Raw genomic sequence first — 21,802 nt, forward strand, 5'->3', positions numbered from 1 at the left:
AGAAGCGGAAGGGCCACAGGATCTGCATTTCCATGGATCCTGCCTTGGGGCATCTGGAGCTGTGCTGCAATAGCAGCCACAAGGGCCATACACAGCAGCCTCCTGCCCTGGTCACAGATATTGTTGGGCCAGGGAGTGGATGTGATGGCCCCAGCTTTTCCGAACTCCACCCACTTGGTGTCTGGCTTTATGTGGGTGGAGTGGATTTCACCCTGACATCCTGTTTTACAAGCGAGGAAATGTTTCTACCAGATGGAAATATTTTCACACTGTTATTGCTTTAAAAAGTTGAGCCATTACTTCCTTTGCCATTAAAAAAGAGATTGTAGCTCCACCTAGGAGAGTTCTTTGGGCTGGCACATGCTGCATAGTCTATGTTAAATGTCTGCAAGGTCAAGTGGACAAATGAATCCTCTCAACAGGATTCTATGGGCTGCATTTCGTGATCTGAGCATGTGTAGAAATCTACTGCCTGATTCCTAAGGTAACCATACAGAATGTAGAAGCATTACAACACTTTCAGCCACCAAGAGTCTATTAAAAAGAGAGATTTCCTCTGTTTTAGACCTAACACATTCTTTTTCGAGGTGAGGAAAAAATGATAAAGCCCTGCTTAAGTCATAAGTCCTTCCCCAAGTCAACCTCATGTTTAATGAAAAGCTAGAATATGTGAGACCTGTGGATACATTTAGCACATTCAATATTTACTTCATAATGAAGATAGAAATATTCTCATTCCAAAATGTAGTTTGGCTGTATAATTGTGTGTCACATTTTATCAGGGCAACACAAATGAAGGCTGATAGTAACCCTTTATTTATATTGCTTTTACTTCTTCCCTTTGTTCAAGTTTCACATTCTGATATGACCAATTCTGTCTGTGTTCGTGGGAAGAGGCCAACATGGAAACCCTTTTAAAAATACCCAGAGAGACTTAGAAACCAATGTATGGCAAATATTGGGGCTTAAGATTGAGGGACTCCATGGGAGCCAATATGGCTGGGGATTTCCTGTCAACAGACAGAGAACGAGGTGTGCAAGTTCTGAGCTTACACAACCAATAGTAAACAAAAATGGGATGTTCTGAAAACTCAGGCTGCAAAGACAATAAGTGACAACTATATCCTGTGTTAGTTCGTGTGTGGAGATGGCACACGCTATGTGATTATGTACACAAACCCAAAACAGCCTCCCAAGGTAAAGATGGTCACTAATGACTTGGGCTTCAAGTCACTGAACTAGAAGTGAAAGAGGTTGTAATCTATAACAAAGGGCTCTCCATGTATTCTTTATCAAACTGGACCTACATTCTTCAACAAGTCCTGTGGCATTTCAATGCTGAGTGTGCTCTCAGTTCCCACTGACTTATACCATACTGCACATACAGCATACAGTCACTTTCCCCCATAACACCTCTTTACAAAGCAAAAGCAGTTTTTCTTTTAAAAAGGAATAGACTGACCTGCCAAATGCAAACTATTTTTACTGACTGCAAGTGACGGACTGAACTCTTATTAATGTCAGGCTGGGCAACCACTTTGTATTATGGATGGTCATTTATTTATTGTTTTATCATGAGAAATAAAATGCTACTGAGGCGATACCAAAATATGGTGACATTTATAAGATGTATTTATACAGTAGTGAGATACTGTTAATATTTACAAAGAGGTAGGATATTTTCAGAGACCTGCCCAGCAGTTTTCCCCTTAAAAACTTGATTGTCAGACCTCACAGAGATTTTTTTATTTTAAATCAGATGACAAATTATCCAAACTGCTGGGATATAGTGCTACTATCATGTTTCCCCCCTCCATGATTGCTAACCCAACTATAATCATGTCTATAATTTCTCCTGAAATCCAGACCATTTGGACAAAGTAGGTAGGTCCATTGCTTGCAATACTTGCCAGAATGAAAGAGAAGCAACTGAAAAAGAAACAACCCTGCATTTTCTTATAAAATGAGATGAAAAAAATAAAGAGAGAGAACTGGAAAATTCAAGTGTATTTTCTTCTTTATATTTAAAGCTCTTATTTCAATATATAGCACTTAAACATTTTTTAAATAATTTTTTTGATTTCCTGTTTCATCTCTGGAAACAATTAGAGTAATTTCACTATACATTTGTGCAAATAGAAAATATATAAATGTACTCAAGCCCATGTCATAAGAAGGTGGTTTCAAGAGTTTCACTTTTACAGCAATTAGTTGGGGTCCCTTTAATTTGTTCCTGGAAGTCGTTTGAGTACTTCCCTGTTAAGCCTTTGAAGTCCTGATGCAAAGAAGATATGGAGCCAAGCACAGACACGTTGTCCTGTACTTCATTTCGTAAACGACGTGGTGACTGTTGTAAAACTCTCCCAAACCGACTGAACAGGGGAGTTGATGTGATCCAGTTCAATAAACTGAAGCCTGACTGGTCAATTGTTGTGTTCCATGGGAACATTTCTTCTACAGACATTGACTCCATCTCTGAAGTGTTGTAATTAATTTCATGAAATCCCAGGGATTGTTCTTGACTGTTTGCCACTGAGGAGTGTTTATTTCCCCCACATAATAGAGCTCCAGGAGAAGAAGCAGTAACCCTCAATCCTGCTGTGTGTTCTGCCTTTGTATTTGATGGGAAAGCTGGGTCATTTCCATGCTGAGATGGTTGCGAAGGCGGGGTTTGGTTGCAGGCCTTAAAACAATCACTAGCATTTGACTGAGGATTCTGTGGGGAATGTTCTGCACAGGGTGGTTTCTGGAGAATGGATTCCTTTTTGATATTCAACCTGTTCAGAATCTGGTTGCGAGTCTCTGGAGGTAATCTATTCAACTGGCGTCCAAGCTGAAGTTGAGTTGGGAAGACTGTCCCCTGAAAGGTTCTGTACAGAAATCTGAAGGAGGAAAAATGTACATATGAAAAGAAATCAAAGAAAGAGGAACTGCTTGAGATTTTATCAAGAGAAAAATGTCCACAGAACAGAATATAACAATTACTTTAACAGAATGAGAGTTTACACAGGCAAGTACCACAGTTAAATCATTTTCTTTAGATTTGACATTTAAAATAAAAAGATTACCCAAAGAGCTCTGAGTACCCTGACAATATGTGATCTACAATAACTACTCACCAGAGATAATAGTAATACACAAGTAATTTGACTCTGCTAACCAGCAGACTTAAAGAATCAAATGAAGATAATAATATACTTCAGCTGGCTGACAATAAAAAAGAAAAATTAGAAAAAAATTAGAAAAGCCCCTTACCCCCAAATCATATTCAGGCACATCCCTTCACCTTTTCTCCCATTCCACCACAAAGTATAAAAGCCACTAACATACACACACACAGGGGGAAGATACTATACCTGGGCAGTAATGCAACTACTGGTGATATAATACAAATCAAGTAAAACACAGGCTCGCCCATCAATTTTTCCATAGTCCAGTAGGGATTGGATGGAGGATAACATATTGGGCAAGAAACATTATAAACGAGAGCGACAATGAAAAATAAAAGGATACTGAAGATACAAGATGACCAGTGGAACAAAGTCTAGAAGAAACAGCAACAAAAACTGACTTTTAATTTTCTGGTACAAAATCCATGCACAGAATGTATTTACACCAGTCTCATTTCATAAATCCTTATTCATAGATTCATAGATATTAAGGTCAGAAGGGACCATTATGATCATCTAGTCTGACCTCCTGCACAATGCAGGCCACAGAATCTCACCCACCCACACCTGCGATAAACCTCTCACCTATGTCTGAGCTATTGAAGTCCTCAAATCATGGTTTAAAGACTTCAAGGTGCAGAGAATCCTCCAGCAAGTGACCCGTGCCTCATGCTACAGAGGAAGGCGAAAAACCCTTAGGGCCTCTTCCAATCTGCCCTGGAGGAAAATTCCTTCCCGACCCCAAATATTATGATCAGCTGAACCCTGAGCATATGGGCAAGATTCACCAGCCAGATACCCAGGAAAGAATTTTCTGTAGTAATTCAGATCCCATCCCATCACAGGCCGTTGGGCCTATTTACCATGAATATTTAAAGATCAATTAATTGCCAAAATCATGTTATCCCAGGATTACAAAGCTGCTCACTGCTCGCTGTTGCAAACCATTTTCATGTTTGGTTGAAATGCTTGATAAAAACAGACAGCGCTGAGAGAATAAAACACGCTTTTCTTGATTTTAAAGAGTGACACACTAAGGAAATAGGTAAAATATCCCAGAAGACTCCTCTATAATTTTCCTGTGGACGACTTACCCAAGTTTTGGTTTCAATAGCCAGATGTAATATGATGGTAAAAAGAGCTATTGTGGTGATGGGGGTTCCCCAGGAGAACAGATCCACCTCTGAGTCATAGTAAGTCTGAAAAGAAGGAAAGGGGCTTTACTCTAATCTGTATTTTCTAATCTGCTCCTCACATTGCATGAAATCGGATGTCTGAATGGATAACTTACGAAAAAAGGGATGAAAAAACAAACTAGACTTTGATAGAGTGCATCAATCATGTTCATCCAAAACATGTGTGGTTGGTACTCCTGTGACACAAAAACACATAATAAGAGTCTAATGAAGAAGCCATTTGTTAGTACCAGACAAAAATCTGAATTGAAATGTATTTCTTCCAGTGCTTGTGCAGAGAACCTCATCACTCTTTTCCCTTCCCAGGCCAACAAACCCCACCCTCCTGATGGAGTGATTAGTCGGGATTTCCATGACCTGAATTTCTGCCTCTAAAGCATCTTCTTCGGTGAGTTTTTCCACAAGAGGATATAATTTAGAACTAAGCGCCTGATCCACCACTGACTTGCATACGTGCCTAATTTTATCCATTATAATTAGTCCCATTGACTTCAGTGGAGTTACATACTTGTGTTATTCAAACTTCAACAGATGCTTACATCTTTGCAGGACTGGGGTTTAAGGGCCAGATTTTAAAATGTATTTTGGTGCCTGATTTCAGTGAGGAGTTAGGCACCTAAACACATTTAAAAATCTGGCCCTAAGTGTTCTACATATAAAATGAAAGACTATGTATTCAAGAAAGATTAAATATGAAAGTATACAGCTTACATTGAAAGGAAAATCCACAACAATATTAAATGTATATTTACACAGCAATATAATCACTCCTTAAGAAACAGTACTGAATTTTACTAACACATTAGTATAAACAATTTAACCATTTTTTACATTCACATGAATTATCATACAGACCAACTGGGTATAGAGGAAATCATTTTGTAAATATCAGATCTGCAAAATGCTCATTTATTTTACTAATGTTCTTATAGCGGGTTTACATTTCCTGTGATAATTTTGTTTAATGAATTCATTAAGCTCCTTTTTCCTTCTTTTTCCTCTAGCTCACAGTTTCCTAAGCCTAGAAATGAGACTCCCGTAAAACTCTTGTGTTCTTTGGTCTAATTAAACAACATGTAGACAGATTCAATTAAAATCTTTTCCAAAGAGAAGAGTGAGGATATTACTGGCTACCTACAAGCAGGAATAGTTTAGCAAAATGTTATTTGTAAGTCTTTTTAGACAGGTATTCAATAGCATTCAAAGAACCTCAGAATGGACAATGGACTCAGCTTTGAGAAAGAATTCTACTGTGAACATGAAATATTTCTCTTGTCAATCTGCTGACTGTTTTGCCAAACTAATCCATCTTTTACACTGGTTTGTCAATTAAGAAAACCAAATAAAACCTCAAAATTAGCTTAAACTAAATCATAACCTAACTATTTTTGTCATCTTTTAGTAGGGAAGTAAATAGGGGCATTTATTTTGTGGAACTTTAATTGCAATGTTTTGAGCAGCAGGCCAAAGGATGGAAATATAAAGCCCAGAAACAACAGCCGATAAAAAAAAGAGGATCAAGACAAACACACCGAAAATGAGCAGCTCTGAAATTCTCCACCTCTTCTTTCAAGTATAGCACCTAGCAATATTACTAGAAATGTAATGCACCAAGTACTGGGTGCACTGTTGGTTGAGAGAGTCAATGACTCCCTTCAGAGGCCAAGTTGTCTTTGAGGAACCTGTTGTAAGGCCTCTGATCAAGAAGACATCTCAGGTTTTGCTAACCTGAGAAGCCACCCTTCCCCCCTCATGATAAAACTGCAGTTGCAATCAGCAGAAATGGTCTAGCTTGATGGCCTTCTGCCCCTTTCCTTGCAGTTTACACAGAAATGGGCTGCAGACAACTTGTTTGCCATAAAGGGTTTTTGACTCTGTAACTCACTTCACCACTTGGGCCACCAGATCCCAGATTTGTTAACCCTCTGGGCACACTTCCAGGTTCATCCTTCCCCCCCTTGTGGAAGGGTGGGGACTGAACAAGTTCTTGGTTTTGGTGGGTAAACAGCATGATGTGATGGTAGGAATAGTCCATTTTACTCTATTACACAATATATAAAATGTCTTATTTTGTGTTTATATTTGAAATTTGTAACAGCCGCTAATTCCTCAAAGGGTAGGTGCTCAGTATAAATTGGGGAGAAAAACAAACCCACCAACAAACATAAATCCATATATTTTAAGATACTGTTTACAAAAAGGCTTTTTTCTGGCATATTTCGTTTCTGGCATTTAGATATTTTGGTTAGGATTATTATATGGTATGTCTATGCTGCAATGAGAACACTGAGTCTCAGAGCCCAGGTCAGCTGACTGGGGCTTCTGGGGCTCTGGCTGAAGGCTATAAAATTGCAGTGTAGATGTTTGGGCTTGGACTGGACACCAGGCTTTGAGGCCCTCCCTCCTCGTGGCCAGCTGTGGGTCTTTTATCCCAGTGTAGACATACACCTAGAAATGCTAACAAGAAAGAAAAACAGTTTCTCAGACTCCTATTCTTTAGCTTTATTTGGTGCATGTGTCCTTTGCCGCCAAGCTTGGTTTTCATTAAAATTCATGACCATCAGAAAAAATCTTCTGAAAGGCAAAGCTTTTACCTCCATTTTCTGGCCACTTTTGTAGAGGTGAGGTACACCAATTAGCACTTCAGCTGGTATATCCTTATCCAGCACCCCAGTGATCAGTTGTGGAAGAGAAGAGAATAATAAATTAAAGAAGATCAGGTACCACTGATCAATCATTGAAGAGCCAGAGAACCCACAATAGAACTGGTACCAGAAGAGAAGGGCCACAAACATCTGCAATCAAAACAGCAGGACATAAAGCATAATCAGTCTGGAATTTAAAACAAGTAGGGAAAAAACAGTGTAAATCATAGACTATCAGGGTTGGAAGGGACCTCAGGAGGTCATCTAGTCCAACCCCCTGCTCAAAGCAGGACCAATCCCCAATTTTTGCCCTAGATCCCTAAATGGCCCCCTCAAGGATTGAACTCACAACCCTGGGTTTATCAGGCCAATGCTCAAACCACTGAGCTATCCCTCCCCCTGCCAAAAAAAGAAGCCCTTGAGGAATTCCACCATGATTTCAACAATTCATAGAAGGTTAGGGTTGGAAGGGACCTCAGAAGGTCAACTAGTCCAACCCCCTGCTTGAAGCAGGACCAATCCCCAATTTTTGCCCCAGATCCCTAAATGGCCCCCTCAAGGATTGAACTCACAACCCTGGGTTTATCAGGCCAATGCTCAAACCACTGAGCTATTCCTCCCCCCAGTACATCTCAGTACATCATCTCTCCATGGCTCTGTGAAATCATGTTGACTTTGATTTTGCAAACACTTGCACAAGGGCTTAACCTAAAGTAATGAGTAGACCCCACTGAGGACACCTGACCTTCTATTATTTATTATTCCCATTCCCACTACTCATGCTTAAAGTTAAGCATGTGTATAAGTCTTAACAGGCTTGTGGTCTTAGATATGATTGGGGCTTTGCCTCATATGAAATTAATTTTCAATCCAATTATAACTCTCAAATACAAAATGCGGCTAAACATAAATGAGTAATGACACCATTTTTGTGTGGAGTTCCACGTATATTTCATGAATGTAGATCTCATTGTGTTGTTTATTACTGTTGTAAAAAGGATCATGTTTCTATTTCAATATCTTGTGTTGGTTTGAGAATTTTCTGGAGACTTAGCTAGCTCACAAAGGCTCTTTTCAAGACTGTAATGAGAAAACAAACCCACTAACAAACATAAGGAACAAACATAAATCCATATGAAATAAAGCTCCAAGCCTCGGTCCTGCTTACGGTCCTGTTCTCCAGATTTGTTGATTATCCACCAAACAATCACAAAAATTAAAAGCAAATCATCTGAAACTACTTGGCTGTAATTCCTCAAAGGCTTTCCCTGCTTTAACTAGCTAGGAGGGGAGAGGATGTGCCCTCTCCCTTAGCTCCCGTTTGACCCAGCTTTCTCTTCCTTTTATATGCTGCCCCAAGCAGCCATATGACCAGCTAGGACCTACCCTGCTGCACCTTTTTAAATCCTGCAGCGTGGTTTCTGCAGCAATCTGGGGCTTAAACTATGAGCTAGATAGGTTCTACTGCTGAATGGAAATTGGCACAATACAAGCAAATGTAAAAACCTGAGGAGATAGAGATCTAGCAGAATGTATGCAGCACAGTTATCTTGATTCCCTGTGGACAATTCATCAAGAGTGGTCTCCCTGTGAATGAATGCGGTACTTGCATCTTAGAGGAAGTTAGAATTCTCCTCCCCTGAGGGAAGCCAGTATATGTCTGACACATTCAGGTCTAGAAATTGGATTTCCCACTGTGGTTTCAGGGTCGGTAGCAACTAGGATTGCTCTTACAGGCTCTGAAGGCAGCAGAAGCAGAGCAACCACAAACACAGATTCTCAAGTTTCATTCAAGCCTGGGGGCAACAGCTTCAGAAAATGTCTGCAGTTGGATGTCTTACTGAATACAGCATGAAAAATAACACTTGTAATTGGGGTGGGAGGTGTAGAGGAATGTAAGATTTTACAAGGATTGAACAAAAATGCAAATGTATAAATTGAATCCTTGCATGCTGATCATTGGAATGTACTTACATATATTTCTTGAGAGTGTTTTGATTTAAAAATAAAATCGCTCTGAGTACATGTCTCTGAAAGTATAATATTCCACTTCATTGATGAGGTTAAGTATTACCATGGTGATGGGCACAATAGAAATACATAGATAGGAAGGTGCAGAGGCTCAACACATCTCAGGATTAAGCCTAGAAGAGCCTGTGTACACTAGCATTTTGTCACCTTACCAAAAAATGCTGGTAAGTTTCCTGCCATTGCATTACCACAGGTGCCACTCCACCAATGGTAGCAATGGTGGGAGCACTAGCGTAGGCCAACTATTCAAATTTAGCTTGCTTTTTAAGGCTTGGTGAGATCTTTGGAACTTCAGAATTTGGAAGTGTTTACTTTGATTAGTTTTTGAAAGCATGTAAGTATAACCTTCCTGATCAGAACATGCTTCGCAGATTTTATCGTGTCCATGTTAACTCAAAGATCCAGTTCAACCAATGATTATTTTTATTATTTACCTAGCATGCATGGTGTTCCTATTCTCGTCAGCAAGTTGAGCAAAAATACAGTCTTGTCCCAAAACAATTAAAAGTTACCCTTGGACTGACACCTGGCATGGAATCTTTAGACCAAAAGAAAATTACGAGCAGGGATTATACAGAAGTTGGAAATCAACCTTAATTAGACCAGGTGCTACTTGTTCTCTCAATTACACACATGAAGCTATATTCTCCCTTCCATTATGTCCTGGAGCATCAGGAGTGCTGTGTCTGGCCTGGCCGTACCCCATCCCACTCTTTCATGATCCCTACTCTCAACAGAGTGAGCAGGCGATGCACATCCACAATACCTTCATGCCCGTCAATGATTCTTCCGTGCTGAAGGAAGCCTCAGCTGCCTCTTCGAGTATTGTGTGAGTGATGCAAAGGGTCTCAGGCAGGGCTGAGGAGCTGGGTTTCTAATAGCCCAGTACCTAGTAATGGAGTTATTCATTATTGGCACTAGTGTAACTGGGAGGAGATTCAGGCCCATACTTCGATATGTATTGCAATGTGCTCCTTTCATGGTGTATTTATTTGGCTGAAGGACATAGGGGAAAACCAAAACACTTCCGATATGCTTGGCTGATAGACGGCCCAAATTAGCTTAGATCACTGGGGTCAATTTACAATTTGCACAAACAATTATAAAACAGGATTAGGAAGAGAAAACACACCTACTACTTCAGACCAGCACAGGGTGGACTTGGCATTAAAGGCTCCTATATCTAGCCAGCAAAATTTTTGCAAAAGGTACTGCTTGATAAAGAAACTTTTGTTAAGCAGCACGTCTTATTCATGTTACCTAATTTTCACATTCTGCAGCACACTGTCGCTGTCACATAGTGGGGCCTGCTATTCCTGTGAATGGCAGCCAGCTGTCTTTCAACTCTACAAGCTTGTTTGAAGCTTATTTATAAACCATTTGAAGGCTGACCTCATGCTCACACAAAATAAACCCTGGAAACATGAGGAGCCACAAAACTGTCAAGTCAAACACTTACTGCATTTTTGTAGAAGAAATACAGCACCATATTGGCGATCCGGGAATAACACCAGTGCCCGTGAACAAGCAAGAGCTTTTCCAAATGCCGAAACCTTGGGACTGCAAAGTCACTCGCCATCACTGCCTTCAATGAAAGAAGAGTTGAAATCACTATTGTAGAGTGTCACCTAAGACACACAGACGGTGCGCTGGAGTATCCTGCCAACATCCACAAACAGCCAGAGTAACTCCATTAAAGTCCAATGGAGTTGGATTAGTTCCACCCTGGTCTAAGTGAAAGAAGAGACTGGCCCATTGTGTCCTCAATGCTTTCACAAATAGTTATAATTTTACAGTGTCCAAAAGCAAACCAGGTGCTTCAGAGAACACACAAAAGGACAATGTGCTTGCTCCTAGAAGATTACTATCTCCACTACTACAGAGGGTGACATGAGTGACAAACCGTAGGAAGGAAGTGGGGTGAGGAAGGACCAAGGGTTATAGTCGTGTGATTGTACAGATGCTCATAGATGATGGCTGTGAGCATTTCTCTTTTTAAGAACTACAAAGAAGACAGCATTATTTTGTGCAGAAGAAGGGAGTTTTCAGGAGGGATTTAAATGAGTGAGATAATAATATGCTACATTACAATTAGTGGAGTTAAAAAAGCAAAACACCCAAATAATTTGTTTTAATTAATTATCATGATCTGGAATTGCAAATGTTTGCCCACCCACATTCCCCTGAGATCTCAGTATTCAGAGGAAATTTGTTTTAACTATATGCAAGTTCCCAAAATTGTGAGAGATCATTACAGAAGAGGTTCCCCTGAAGTTTTAGAACCTGCCAAATCACATCTATGGTATGAATACCACCATTTCTCTCTATAGCATAGCTACTTTTGACTGGCTAAATTTCAAGTTAAAGTACGATCAGGATTTAAGATCTCATCATGAACGGAGCAGTATATCAGTTGCGTTAGATCCTGCCAGGCCGTTGAGTTGGCCACAGATTCCACCAACAGTTGTATTGCTTTTTAAATTTACATTTTGTTTATTGTCTTATTCATCTGTTTCCTTCTCCCCTACCCATTTTCTAATTCCATTATGGAATCATGAGGTTAAATTGTTTACTTTTCTTTATTTTATGTTTCCACCAAATTATTCCAAACCACATTTTAAAAGTTTTTAAAGGTCTATTTTTGGTATGCAGGGAGGAATGGAAAGATAATTTTATCCAATTACACTTACATGTTTATTTTATCCCAAAATATCAGCTCGGATTTGATGTTTTCGTTCTCCTCCATCCGCCCCCCTCCCCCCAGGTTTTGCATAGGAAAGCATGGTTCGTGCTCCATGCTGCTCCTTCCATAGGATGTGAAAGAAAAATAAATCAGTCAGTTTGCTGTATGAGAGATCCCGATGCTTGACTCCTTTGAAGCACCTGCATGTATACAATTTTGACAGCTGCTTATTGTACAAAGCCATGCATGATTTCCTATGGAAGCCTGGGATCAAAGGCAGGGGATCCATAAGCCTTCCCACTACGTGTGAACATTCAATACAAAATAAACATAAAAAGAGAAATAATCTAGGTGGTTTAATGGAATAACAAACAAAATGACAAACTTTCAGAGCAGAATGCACTGAAATGGCTAGGGACACTGAAAGACCAGCTGTCTCAGAATTACTAGATCAACTGAAAAGAGGAATTGGAAGGAGGAAAAAGGAGAGACAGAGAGAGCGAGAGATGTGGAGTATTATATCTGTGAACTAAAATGATGTTCATGAGAAATCAGGGGTTTGAGTTCACACAGAGATGCTAGGAGCCGATTCAAAGTACAATGAAGTCAATGGAAAGACTCCCACTGACTTCAGTAGGCCTTGGAATGGGCCCTCCTACAACAGCCTGCTCAGGATTCCATGCTGCTTAGGCTCTATTCAACCCAAATGTCCTCCCATGCTTGTAAAGCCTGCAGAGGCTGTGTGAGGCGCCCAGGCTCAGCATCTTCTGAGTTTACTCCTTACTCTGATCCGGCTTACAGAAGAAAGCCCTGTTAAAAAAAAACCTATTTCAGTCTTAGCCCAAGCTTTCATCTTTTACTGCCCTGCCATATATAGCAATCAGGCTGTCGGGAATGATGGACAGAGACACGAGCATACTGAGTGAATTCCCAAACAATCTCAGCAGGGGCAGCTTCTTCCCAGTTGATTGACAGACCAACATGGAAAAGGTTTTACATGGACTGCATGACAATCAGGGGTGGGTCAGGCGCCCCTCCCCTCCCAAACGAGCAGTCCCTTAATTGTCACTGCAGCTACTCACATTCCAAGGGCTGTAGAGTAAAACTCATATCCCACCTGCATGTCCCAGCAGGGAGAGGAGAGCAGGCCTTGTGCACTACTCAGGTGTATTGTCTGAATAGGTTGGCTTGGAGCACAAGTGGCATATGCAGCCTTCTGAGGCTTATACACTTCAGTGACACCTATCTTAGCTGCATTAGGTAAATAGATTTGTCCAACCACACCACAGGATAATTTTACAGGACCAGTGCAGGACATATGAAGAATAAAAGACAGAGGAAGAAAATGCAAGGAGGGGAAGTCAATTTAATCTTTATTTATTATAGAAATAGGACATAGCTGAGGGTTTTTTAAAATTAATACCTGATTTCGTTAAAAAGTAAATGTGCCAAAAGACCTCTTGTAATTTGAGTTTTATGAGGTGAATGTAAAATGTGTAAGCTCACCACAGATTGGATAAGAAACATATGCTCGAACTCAAGCATAAGTGATTTTTACAAATCCCAACTGGTACACCTCAGGGCAGCTTGCAACTTGCTCATTTACTTTTGCTGCCTGTCAAGAGGTAACTTGCTCTCGTTGACTGGGAGGCAAGATGCAAGCAGACATACGGAAAACATTCAGTCCAACTTTTTCCTGGGGAAACTTTTCAATAAACAACCCGCATTACCTGCATGCCCTCAGGACCAGAGATCCCCACACCTACGTCTGCCACCTGGATCATACTGACATCGTTAGCTCCATCACCTAGTAACAATAGGATGCAACATGGTTTAATATTAATAAAACAGAGATGATTAATGTCAGAAAAACAAAGGAAAAAATAGGTGACTGTAGAGCATCAGTGAGCAAGGATGGCATAGGGATCTGGTTTGAAACACCTGTACTTCATGGAACTACAGTTTCAAAGCCTTAGAAGGGACCACCAAGCCCTTGACGTCTGTCTATCTAGGTTTTTGCTATACCATGCCAAGGAAACATAAACTGAGTACTTCTGTATGAGTGGGTCTCTTTAATGGGACCTGGAACACAGAGGTCATGTCTTTGTTGCATGGGTACTCAGAAGTCCATGTGCAGCAGGGAAACAAACTCCTGAAAACATTCCTGCTGCAAACTAACTGACTGGAAGTATTAAGGGACCATAAAATTGGGCATGAGGCTAGACATAATGAGATAAACTCTGTGACATTAGACTCAGAGTGGGGAAAGGAGGGTTGTGTGAGGAATAAGCAGAGCTTTCTCAATTTAAAGTGCGGGAACCTTGTGGGTGCTGCAGGATTCTGAACTGGATGACTTGACAAAGAGTCCCCACTATCAACCGTACAATGGAAAATGGTTGTGACGAACTATGTTAGCGTATATGACGTTAATCCCAACTTTGCAACCACTGTAGTGCTGGACAACTGGTGTTCAGCACTGTCACCTACTCATGATCAAAAATTGAGGGCCTTGGGTTTTAATCATGATTAGCTGAAATGACACTGAACACAGATTTGTCCTGATCTATACTGCAAAGTGATGGTCAGTGGTGTCAGCTCACTCAATTTACAAAACGTTGCTCTATTCAAGCACCATTGTGGAGTAGACCATCTCCATTTGACCAATTTCTGCAGGAAGTAATCCCAGATGCCACCTTAGAAACTCTATTTTTGTTTGGAATAAATGCTCTTAAGATCTCAGAAGCATTTTCAAACTAAAATTGAAGCTTTTAGGCTTCTAAAGTGTCCAGAAGAAAAGTGAAATTCCAAAGGGGTGTATGCATTAAATATAGGCTCATTTAAATGGAGACACTTGCCTATTGCCAAGGTCATTGCTTTGAGTTTATCTCTGACTAGTTTTACTACCATGCTTTTTTGCAGTGGGGTAGAGCGACAACACAGAACTGAGCGACATCTCCTGGCTAGTGAAAGAAATTTGTCTCCTAGTGTTTTATCCAGTGCATAAGCCAGAGTCTTTCCATCAATCACTAGGCCCAAGCTGGAATGCACTGAAGATGAAGGTGGAGAGAGAGGGCCAAACCCAACTGTCATTTTTCCAGCAGTCTCATCTATTGTGTTGTTTGAAAACTTAGACTCTATATACTGCAGACAGTGGTCCAGCAAAGCAGCACTTGTCTCCTGAAATACAATACAAAAATAAATATGCGTTAGTGAAAGTTGCTGCTGTGGGATCATGTAATCAACTTACTGTGCTTGTTATAAATTTAGAAATGGAGAACAATAGAGTCTTCAATATTGATTCCACTTTGACAATTTTTATTTCTATTATTCTTTCCTCCTTGTTTACTCCATCTAAAAACACTTAATTCTTGTTGCAAAAGATACTGCTAGCAATTGATAAAGGGCTTAAAAGCAATTCTGTTTACTTTTCAACCTGCAGTGCTGTCTTACACTAATTTCTTTTAGCTTGTCCTCAGAATAGCAGAATTGACATGTGATATGAGAATCCGTGCTGAGCTAACTATGGTGATGAGCATCACAGAATGCTTATTAATCAAATCATTAATCAGGTATTTGTAAATGCCAATTAAGGGTTATTTAACTTATTTTAAAATCTATATCCTAACCAAACTTAATTAATAGAATGTATTACTAACATCTGAACATTTAAGATAAAATGCTACCAGTCTTGTAGCAAAATATTTTTCAAGTGATCAGAAATAAAGAAGTGAGATCACAGGAAATCAATTTACCAGCTAACTCGCTACACTCAAGTTATCTTTTCTTTCCTTTAGAAAAGAATTGTAGTTGGATAGTGTTGGTCTACCTCCAATTCTGGATTTGAAAGCTGATTTGATCACCACATTAAATTACTTTGGTGCTATCAACCTGGTTCCTTTTATGTTTGACCATATCAGCAAACCCCTTGCTATTGTGTATTTAAGACAAACTGAGCAATGCCTGACCGTAGCTCGGGTTATCAGTCCATCATGACTATGAGCACTGAAATTCAAACATTTTCCTTATCATCAAATAAAAAGTCTATGTAGCAGAGTATGAATTACCTAGTATTACAGTCCATTGGCTTGAAAATAATTATTCTCAACAGGCAGTTCATTGTTTTCTCCTTCAAAAACATATAATAGATTGCTTTTGTATTTGCAGTGGGTGCCAATAAGAAACAAGTGAATACTATATCCTGGCATGTACCTTACGATGGTATGTCCTAGTGGCTCTCAACCAGGGGTCCAGGGCCCCTTGGGGGGCCGCGAGGAGTTTCAGGGGATCCGCCAAGCTGGGTCAGCATTAGACTTGCTGGGGCGCAGGGCAGAAAGCTGAATCCCCACCACATGGGGCTGAATCCTGGGGCCCCAAGCCCTGCCACCCGGGGCTGAAGCCAAAGCCTTAGCAACTTAGCTTTGTGGGCCCCCGGTGGCATGGGGCCCCACGGAACTTCCCTGCTTGCTACCCCCTAGTGCTGGCACCGGCTTTTATATGCAGCAAAACAATTGTTGTGGCACAGGTGGACTGTGGAGCTTTTATAGCCTGTTGGGGGAGGCGGTGCGGGAAGAGTACCTCAGAAAGAAAAAGGTTGAGAACCCCTGGTATGTCCTACATTAAAATGTATACCAAAGAAAGGCATTCATTCATATTATGTTGTGATATACATTGATGTGCAGTGGTGTATATAGTTTCAAGTTGTATCATGATATAAGGCACTAAAATCTGGGAGTATAAATAATTAATAAATATCCACCTACAAATCCTATCCCCTAAATATAGATTGAACAGGAAGAAGAAAGATAAAAGAAGAAGAAGAAGAAGAAAGCAATCAACCTTTTAACTGCAGCTGCCAAAATCAAAGCAAAACTAGTTCACCTTTGGACTTCAACCTAACATTTAACCATCTGACAAGGATCTGTTTACCAGTGAGTCAGCATTCAAGGTGATGATTTCCTCATCATGATCTAGTAGCTTGCATGCATAAGCTATATTAATGGCAGTTTCTTGCTTGTCTCCAGTGAGAACCCAAATCTGCAGCCCAGCTTTGCGTAAGTTTGCAATGGTTTCTGGGACACCATCTTGTAAACGGTCTTCAATACCAGTTGCACCTGAACACATGAATGAAGCAAATAAATCAATGTCAAATAAATACTTGGCTACTCAATCTGATACATCATGAGTTCGTCTTAAAATCTGATTTTGGAAACACCACCAGTCCCCTTCATTGGCAGATAACTCCTCTAACCTAACACATGTAAATGAAATTCTGACCACCATGATCAATAATGACTTCAGCTTTTTTTCAGGCAGCAGAGGGACTGTGAGGAGAGGGGAAGGATGAGGTTGGGGTAAACAACCAACCAGTCAACAGACATCATCATCCAGAGTTCAAATCCTAAAATTTTATACCAATATGATTCTGTTGAGTTCATCAGAGTTTAACTGATTTACACCAGTGTAAGCTCGAGGAAAATCAGGTTGATTGTGCCTCAGTTAGGCACAATGTCTCTGGGAGATGAGGGGGAGTTTTACTTCTGCAGCACCTGTTCATAGGGTACAGCACATCTGCTGGTTTGCTGGCTGGTGCTGAGGTCCTGCTGCCTCTCTGAGTACTCTGGAGAGACTAGTTCCAACAGAGGTGCTGGCCTGGAGCCATCCATGCAGTTACAAGGAATGCTATTGCCTATGCACAGCCACAAGGGGAGAGATGTATTTCGCCCCGCCTCACTTGTGCAATCCTGCAGTGCTTGCCATAGTGCACCGATATGTAATTAGACTCAAAGTCTCATCTTCCGACGTTTGAGGTTGTCAGAGGATAACTGGAAGAATAGATTGTTTATTTCTGGCTGGAGTCTGTTTGTATTTCTCCAGCTGTGGTTAACTATGTTTTAATTTAGTATTAAGATGTGTATGTACACCCAGCATCAATAGAAACAGCCGAGTCACATTTGCTTGAAATGATTAAAAACATTAGCACTATTCCAGTTATCTTTGCCAGAGAAAGAAACTAATTGCCTGAAGAAATAATGGATATTTATAATTTGTTGAGCTTTTGACATTTTAGTTAAGTAAATAAATAAAAATACTTAGCCCTTGTACAGTCCTTTACATTTACAAATTTTAACGACATCACAAAATCCCTAGGAAGTGAGTGTTATTATCCCTTTCTTCAGTGCATGCAGGCCCTAATCGTCCAAACATGCAAGTGCTTAACTTTATGAGGATGGTGTCAGGAATCAGGGCCTGCAGCAAAGCTAATCTCCAGGCAGCCTCATCAGTTTAGCTGGCTTGCAGCAGGCTGCCTGATTGGTCACACCACCTGATTGACTGGAGGGGCCAGTGGGCTGCTCTTAAGTCAGCAGCAACAGCAGCTAGCTGGATGCTCAATCTCATGCCCACCACTGTGCCTGTTCCAGTGTTAACTTGTTCCTGCTGCTCCTGTCCTGTCCCCAAGCATTGCCTCTGTCCTGCTCCTGCCCGATCCCCTCTTTGCCTGCTACCCTGCTTGCTCTAGTTCCAGACCACTGGCTTGACCTATGCTCTAGTTTCTGACTAATGGTTCAGGCTCTGACCCTAGACTTGGTTTCTGATGCTCAAGGCTTAAATTCAGCCAGAGCTGTCCAGAGCAGAGCTCTGGTAAATATTTTCAAACCCATGGGGCAGAAGCCCCAAGCTCCTGGCGGCCCTGCAAGGTGGAAGCTCTGAGTCCGAGGGCTCTGGGAAATACTCTTTGAGAATTTAAGCCCTGCTCTAATCACCGTTGCCTGATGCCCACTCTGATCACTAGGCTAGACAATCCTCGCCCCAGTTGCCTGACACATGGGCCATCTCAATGAAACCACTTGTGTAAAGCATATGCATAAATCTTTGCAGGTTGAGCACCACAGAGAGGTTACAACTTAGACCTTTCAAAGTACTCCGTACAGGACCCTGACTCTGCTCTCATTGAAATCAAGGGAAATTTTACTACAGACTTCAATGGGAACAGTTAGGCTGACACATAGTACTTTTTGATAATCCTACCCTAAGTGACTTGCCTGAGGCAACACAACAAGTCAACCAGAGAGCCCAGGATTAAATGAGTGCCTACTTCCCGGAGTTGTGCTCACCTCAGTCCACTAAACCATAAATACAGTGTTTATGCACATCATTTTGTCGAAGTGTTTGGTGCCCCAGAGGGATGAAAAATCTCAAGTATTTCAAGATGCACCATCACTGTAACAAAAATCTGCAGACAGATTGGGCCAAATCCTGCTTTTCTTACTCAGGTCAGCCAAGTTCATTGAAGATAATGGGTCAGGTTCATTCCCGGTTTTACACCACTGGTTTAATTCAAGGGTTCCCAAACTTGGTTCACGGCTTGTTCAGGGTAAGCCCCGCAGCTTCCAATGGCAGGGAACAGTGAACTGCAGCCACTGGGAGCTGCGAGCGGCCGTACCTGCGGACTCTCAGGTAAAAAAAGCGTCTTGCAGCCCGCCAGGGGCTTACCCTGAACAAGCCACGAACCAAATTTGGGAACCCCTGGTTTAATTGGTATTACATCTGGGATAAAATTGTTACCTAAGCAAGGCAAACAGGATGGGTCTTGTGTTAATTATTATCCCATTCTTTTGCAATGATGCAAGAGACACTCGTGAGAAAATCCAGTAATAACCAATTTCTGTATGCATAGAAATCATTGAAAAGATAGAGCAGAGTTTTAAAATCGAACTTTGAAAATGTTTAACACATTTTAATTTCATGTCCAGCTCTCATGTAGTTACCAAGTAGATGCAGATTTGTCTCTATACGAAGTGCAGATTGAAACAGCAGCTCTTCGCGGTTTTCAATAGACGATTCCGCCGCTAAATGACTTTTTAGCCAGTTAGCATATTCTTCTTTGCTTAGAACCTATTTAAAAGGAGAAGGTAAGCGTACATCCAAAAAGATGCAAAAGCATTCATGCATTACTGAGTAAAATGAAAAAATAAACCCTAATAAATGTTCTTGCTAATGGACTGCAACAAAAAGATTTGTCATTACGCTCCTTAAAAGCAAACTAAGAGCTTCATATACTTACTCTCTTGGCAATACACAAGGTCCGCAGCCCGTCTACAGCATACAGATTAAGGTAATTCTGAGTTTTGCTTTGGATTTTTTTTTGATGTTTGCCTCTAGGGTCATCTAGTTAAAAATAAAGGAGAAATTTATGAAAAATAATAGCAATTAAATGGCCTTAGAGAATATAATTGTTTATTCAGCACTTACTGTACAAAAGCTTAAGAGGCGATACTTTTAAAGAGCTCCTGACGTCTCAGGGGAAACTTTGAAAAGCTTTCTATTTAGAAACAATTCTCTTCACATACTATCTATTTTTTAAATTCCCTCTTTAAAAGTCACCAAGAACAACTGTATAACAATAAGATCTTTCCTTATTAAGCATTCATCTGCTCCTCAAGTATTTTGTGACATCATGATAATCTCCACAGCAACCAAGTAAGTCATGAACAGAGGTATGAATTCAAATTGGCAATAAACAGAAGCAGATGTGCTATATATCAAAAATCTTATGATTAACTAAATGTTTCCAAATAAATGTGGGTAGAAAAGATATTTAATTATATTTAGAAATAATACTATGTTCTCAAAATGCGGTTGTCAAGAGTTGGAAAGGGATGATATTTTCATCCTCCAGGATCAAGACAGACTCAAGTACAATGTACAATCACAGCAATAACCAATAATAAAAATTAATTGTAATAACAGTGATAATGCAAGGATCGGCAACCTTTGGCACGTGGCACGCCAGGGCTGGGCCGCTTTGTTTACCTGCTGTGTCCCCAGGTTCGGCCGACCGCAGCTCCTACTGGCTGCAGTTCGCTGCTCCAGGCCAATGGGGGCTGTGGGAAGCGGCGCGGGCCGAGGGATGTGCTGGCTGCCACTGCCTGCAGTCCCCATTGGCCTGGAACAGGAAACCGCGGCCAGTGGAAGCTGCGATTGGCCGAACCTGCAGACGCAGCAGGTAAACATACTGGCCCGGCCTGCCAGAGGGCTTACCCTGGCGGGCCACGTGCCAAAGGTTGCCGATCCCTGGTGATAAAGTGAACAGAGAAGCAGACAAGAGAAAGCATTTTAGGTTGAAACAATAGAGTGAGAATACTTGAGAAACCTTGATATCTTGAGGCAGCAATTTTTCTATAAACCAAAATAATTTCTGAAAGTCTACAAGTTTTCTAGGTTTATAAGACATAGGACTTCAGAGGGATAGGCCTATGCGGTGTTCCTCAAGCAATATTGGTGTTATTGGTACTTCTTGCTTTACATGGTTCACAGTTGTGATTGAAACTGGAGATAAGGGGTTAGGAAGGCACGATAGAGTGTAAGCACTTCTTGGTAAGTTTGCTCTCACCCAGCAAGGATATTAGCAGTGGGCCTGGAGAATAGGTAACTTTCTAATATCAGATCAAATGAGGATAGTGATGATTGTCATATTTATCCAGGGTATGTTATGTCTGTCTTACCTATCTTGGACTTTTATACTGGCACTCAACACCATAGTATCTGAGCACCTTCCAGAAAAAATCAACAGCAAAGTCCCTAGTGAACTTTATGGAGTTTCTGGCTCTTTTTCCTTTTCATAGTACAGTGGAGTCACATCTTACATGGGGGTTAGGTTCTAAAGTCAGCACGTAAGGCGAAAATCGCGTATTGTCAAAATTACCCTTGAAAATCCCTTACATCACCCATAAAGTACAGTATACTGCACATGATTTTGTGTATACAACCCTGTACAGTAATATGTATAAATGTATAATGTATAACCCTGTACATTAATGTACAGTATATAATAAAGAGTACATATGCAAAATATAATTTTACAGTACTGTATTTTTAATTACAGGGGGTAATTACAGGAGGGGATAATTACAGGGGGTCATCAGGGCTTGATGTCGACCCAGGAGATGGAGGAGATGGAGAGCCTGGGTGATGGAGAGTGAGTCTTAGATGAAGTGGTTGGCTCTGGTTCAGCTCGAGAAGTTGATTGCATAGGCTCATCTGCTGCTGGTTGTTTTTCCTTGAAAAACATGGTGATTG

At 40.8% G+C, this 21,802-nt stretch overlaps 1 protein-coding gene across 3 annotated transcripts in view; it reads right to left on the reverse strand.

Moving 5' to 3' along the window:
- Positions 1-2,038: 2,038 nt before the first annotated feature.
- Positions 2,039-21,802, reverse strand: part of ATP10A (ATPase phospholipid transporting 10A (putative)) — a 160,626-nt gene continuing 140,862 nt past the window's right edge. For 2 of the 3 annotated variants that reach the window (XM_073353100.1, XM_073353084.1), the window contains exons 11-21: positions 19,788-19,891; positions 19,492-19,618; positions 16,652-16,836; positions 14,581-14,902; positions 13,456-13,532; positions 10,502-10,627; positions 6,961-7,161; positions 4,462-4,542; positions 4,265-4,369; positions 3,357-3,544; positions 2,039-2,882 (exon numbers count right to left, since the gene is read on the reverse strand). In XM_073353100.1, coding sequence (XP_073209201.1) covers positions 2,168-2,882; positions 3,357-3,544; positions 4,265-4,369; positions 4,462-4,542; positions 6,961-7,161; positions 10,502-10,627; positions 13,456-13,532; positions 14,581-14,902; positions 16,652-16,836; positions 19,492-19,618; positions 19,788-19,891 — 2,231 coding nt within the window. In that variant the 3' untranslated portion in view covers positions 2,039-2,167. The remainder of the gene's footprint in view (positions 2,883-3,356; positions 3,545-4,264; positions 4,370-4,461; positions 4,543-6,960; positions 7,162-10,501; positions 10,628-13,455; positions 13,533-14,580; positions 14,903-16,651; positions 16,837-19,491; positions 19,619-19,787; positions 19,892-21,802) is intronic. The other variant, XM_073353092.1, reaches the window with a different exon arrangement.

Source organism: Lepidochelys kempii, chromosome 1 (genome assembly GCF_965140265.1).
Source record: "Lepidochelys kempii isolate rLepKem1 chromosome 1, rLepKem1.hap2, whole genome shotgun sequence".
NCBI lineage: Eukaryota > Metazoa > Chordata > Testudines > Cheloniidae > Lepidochelys > Lepidochelys kempii.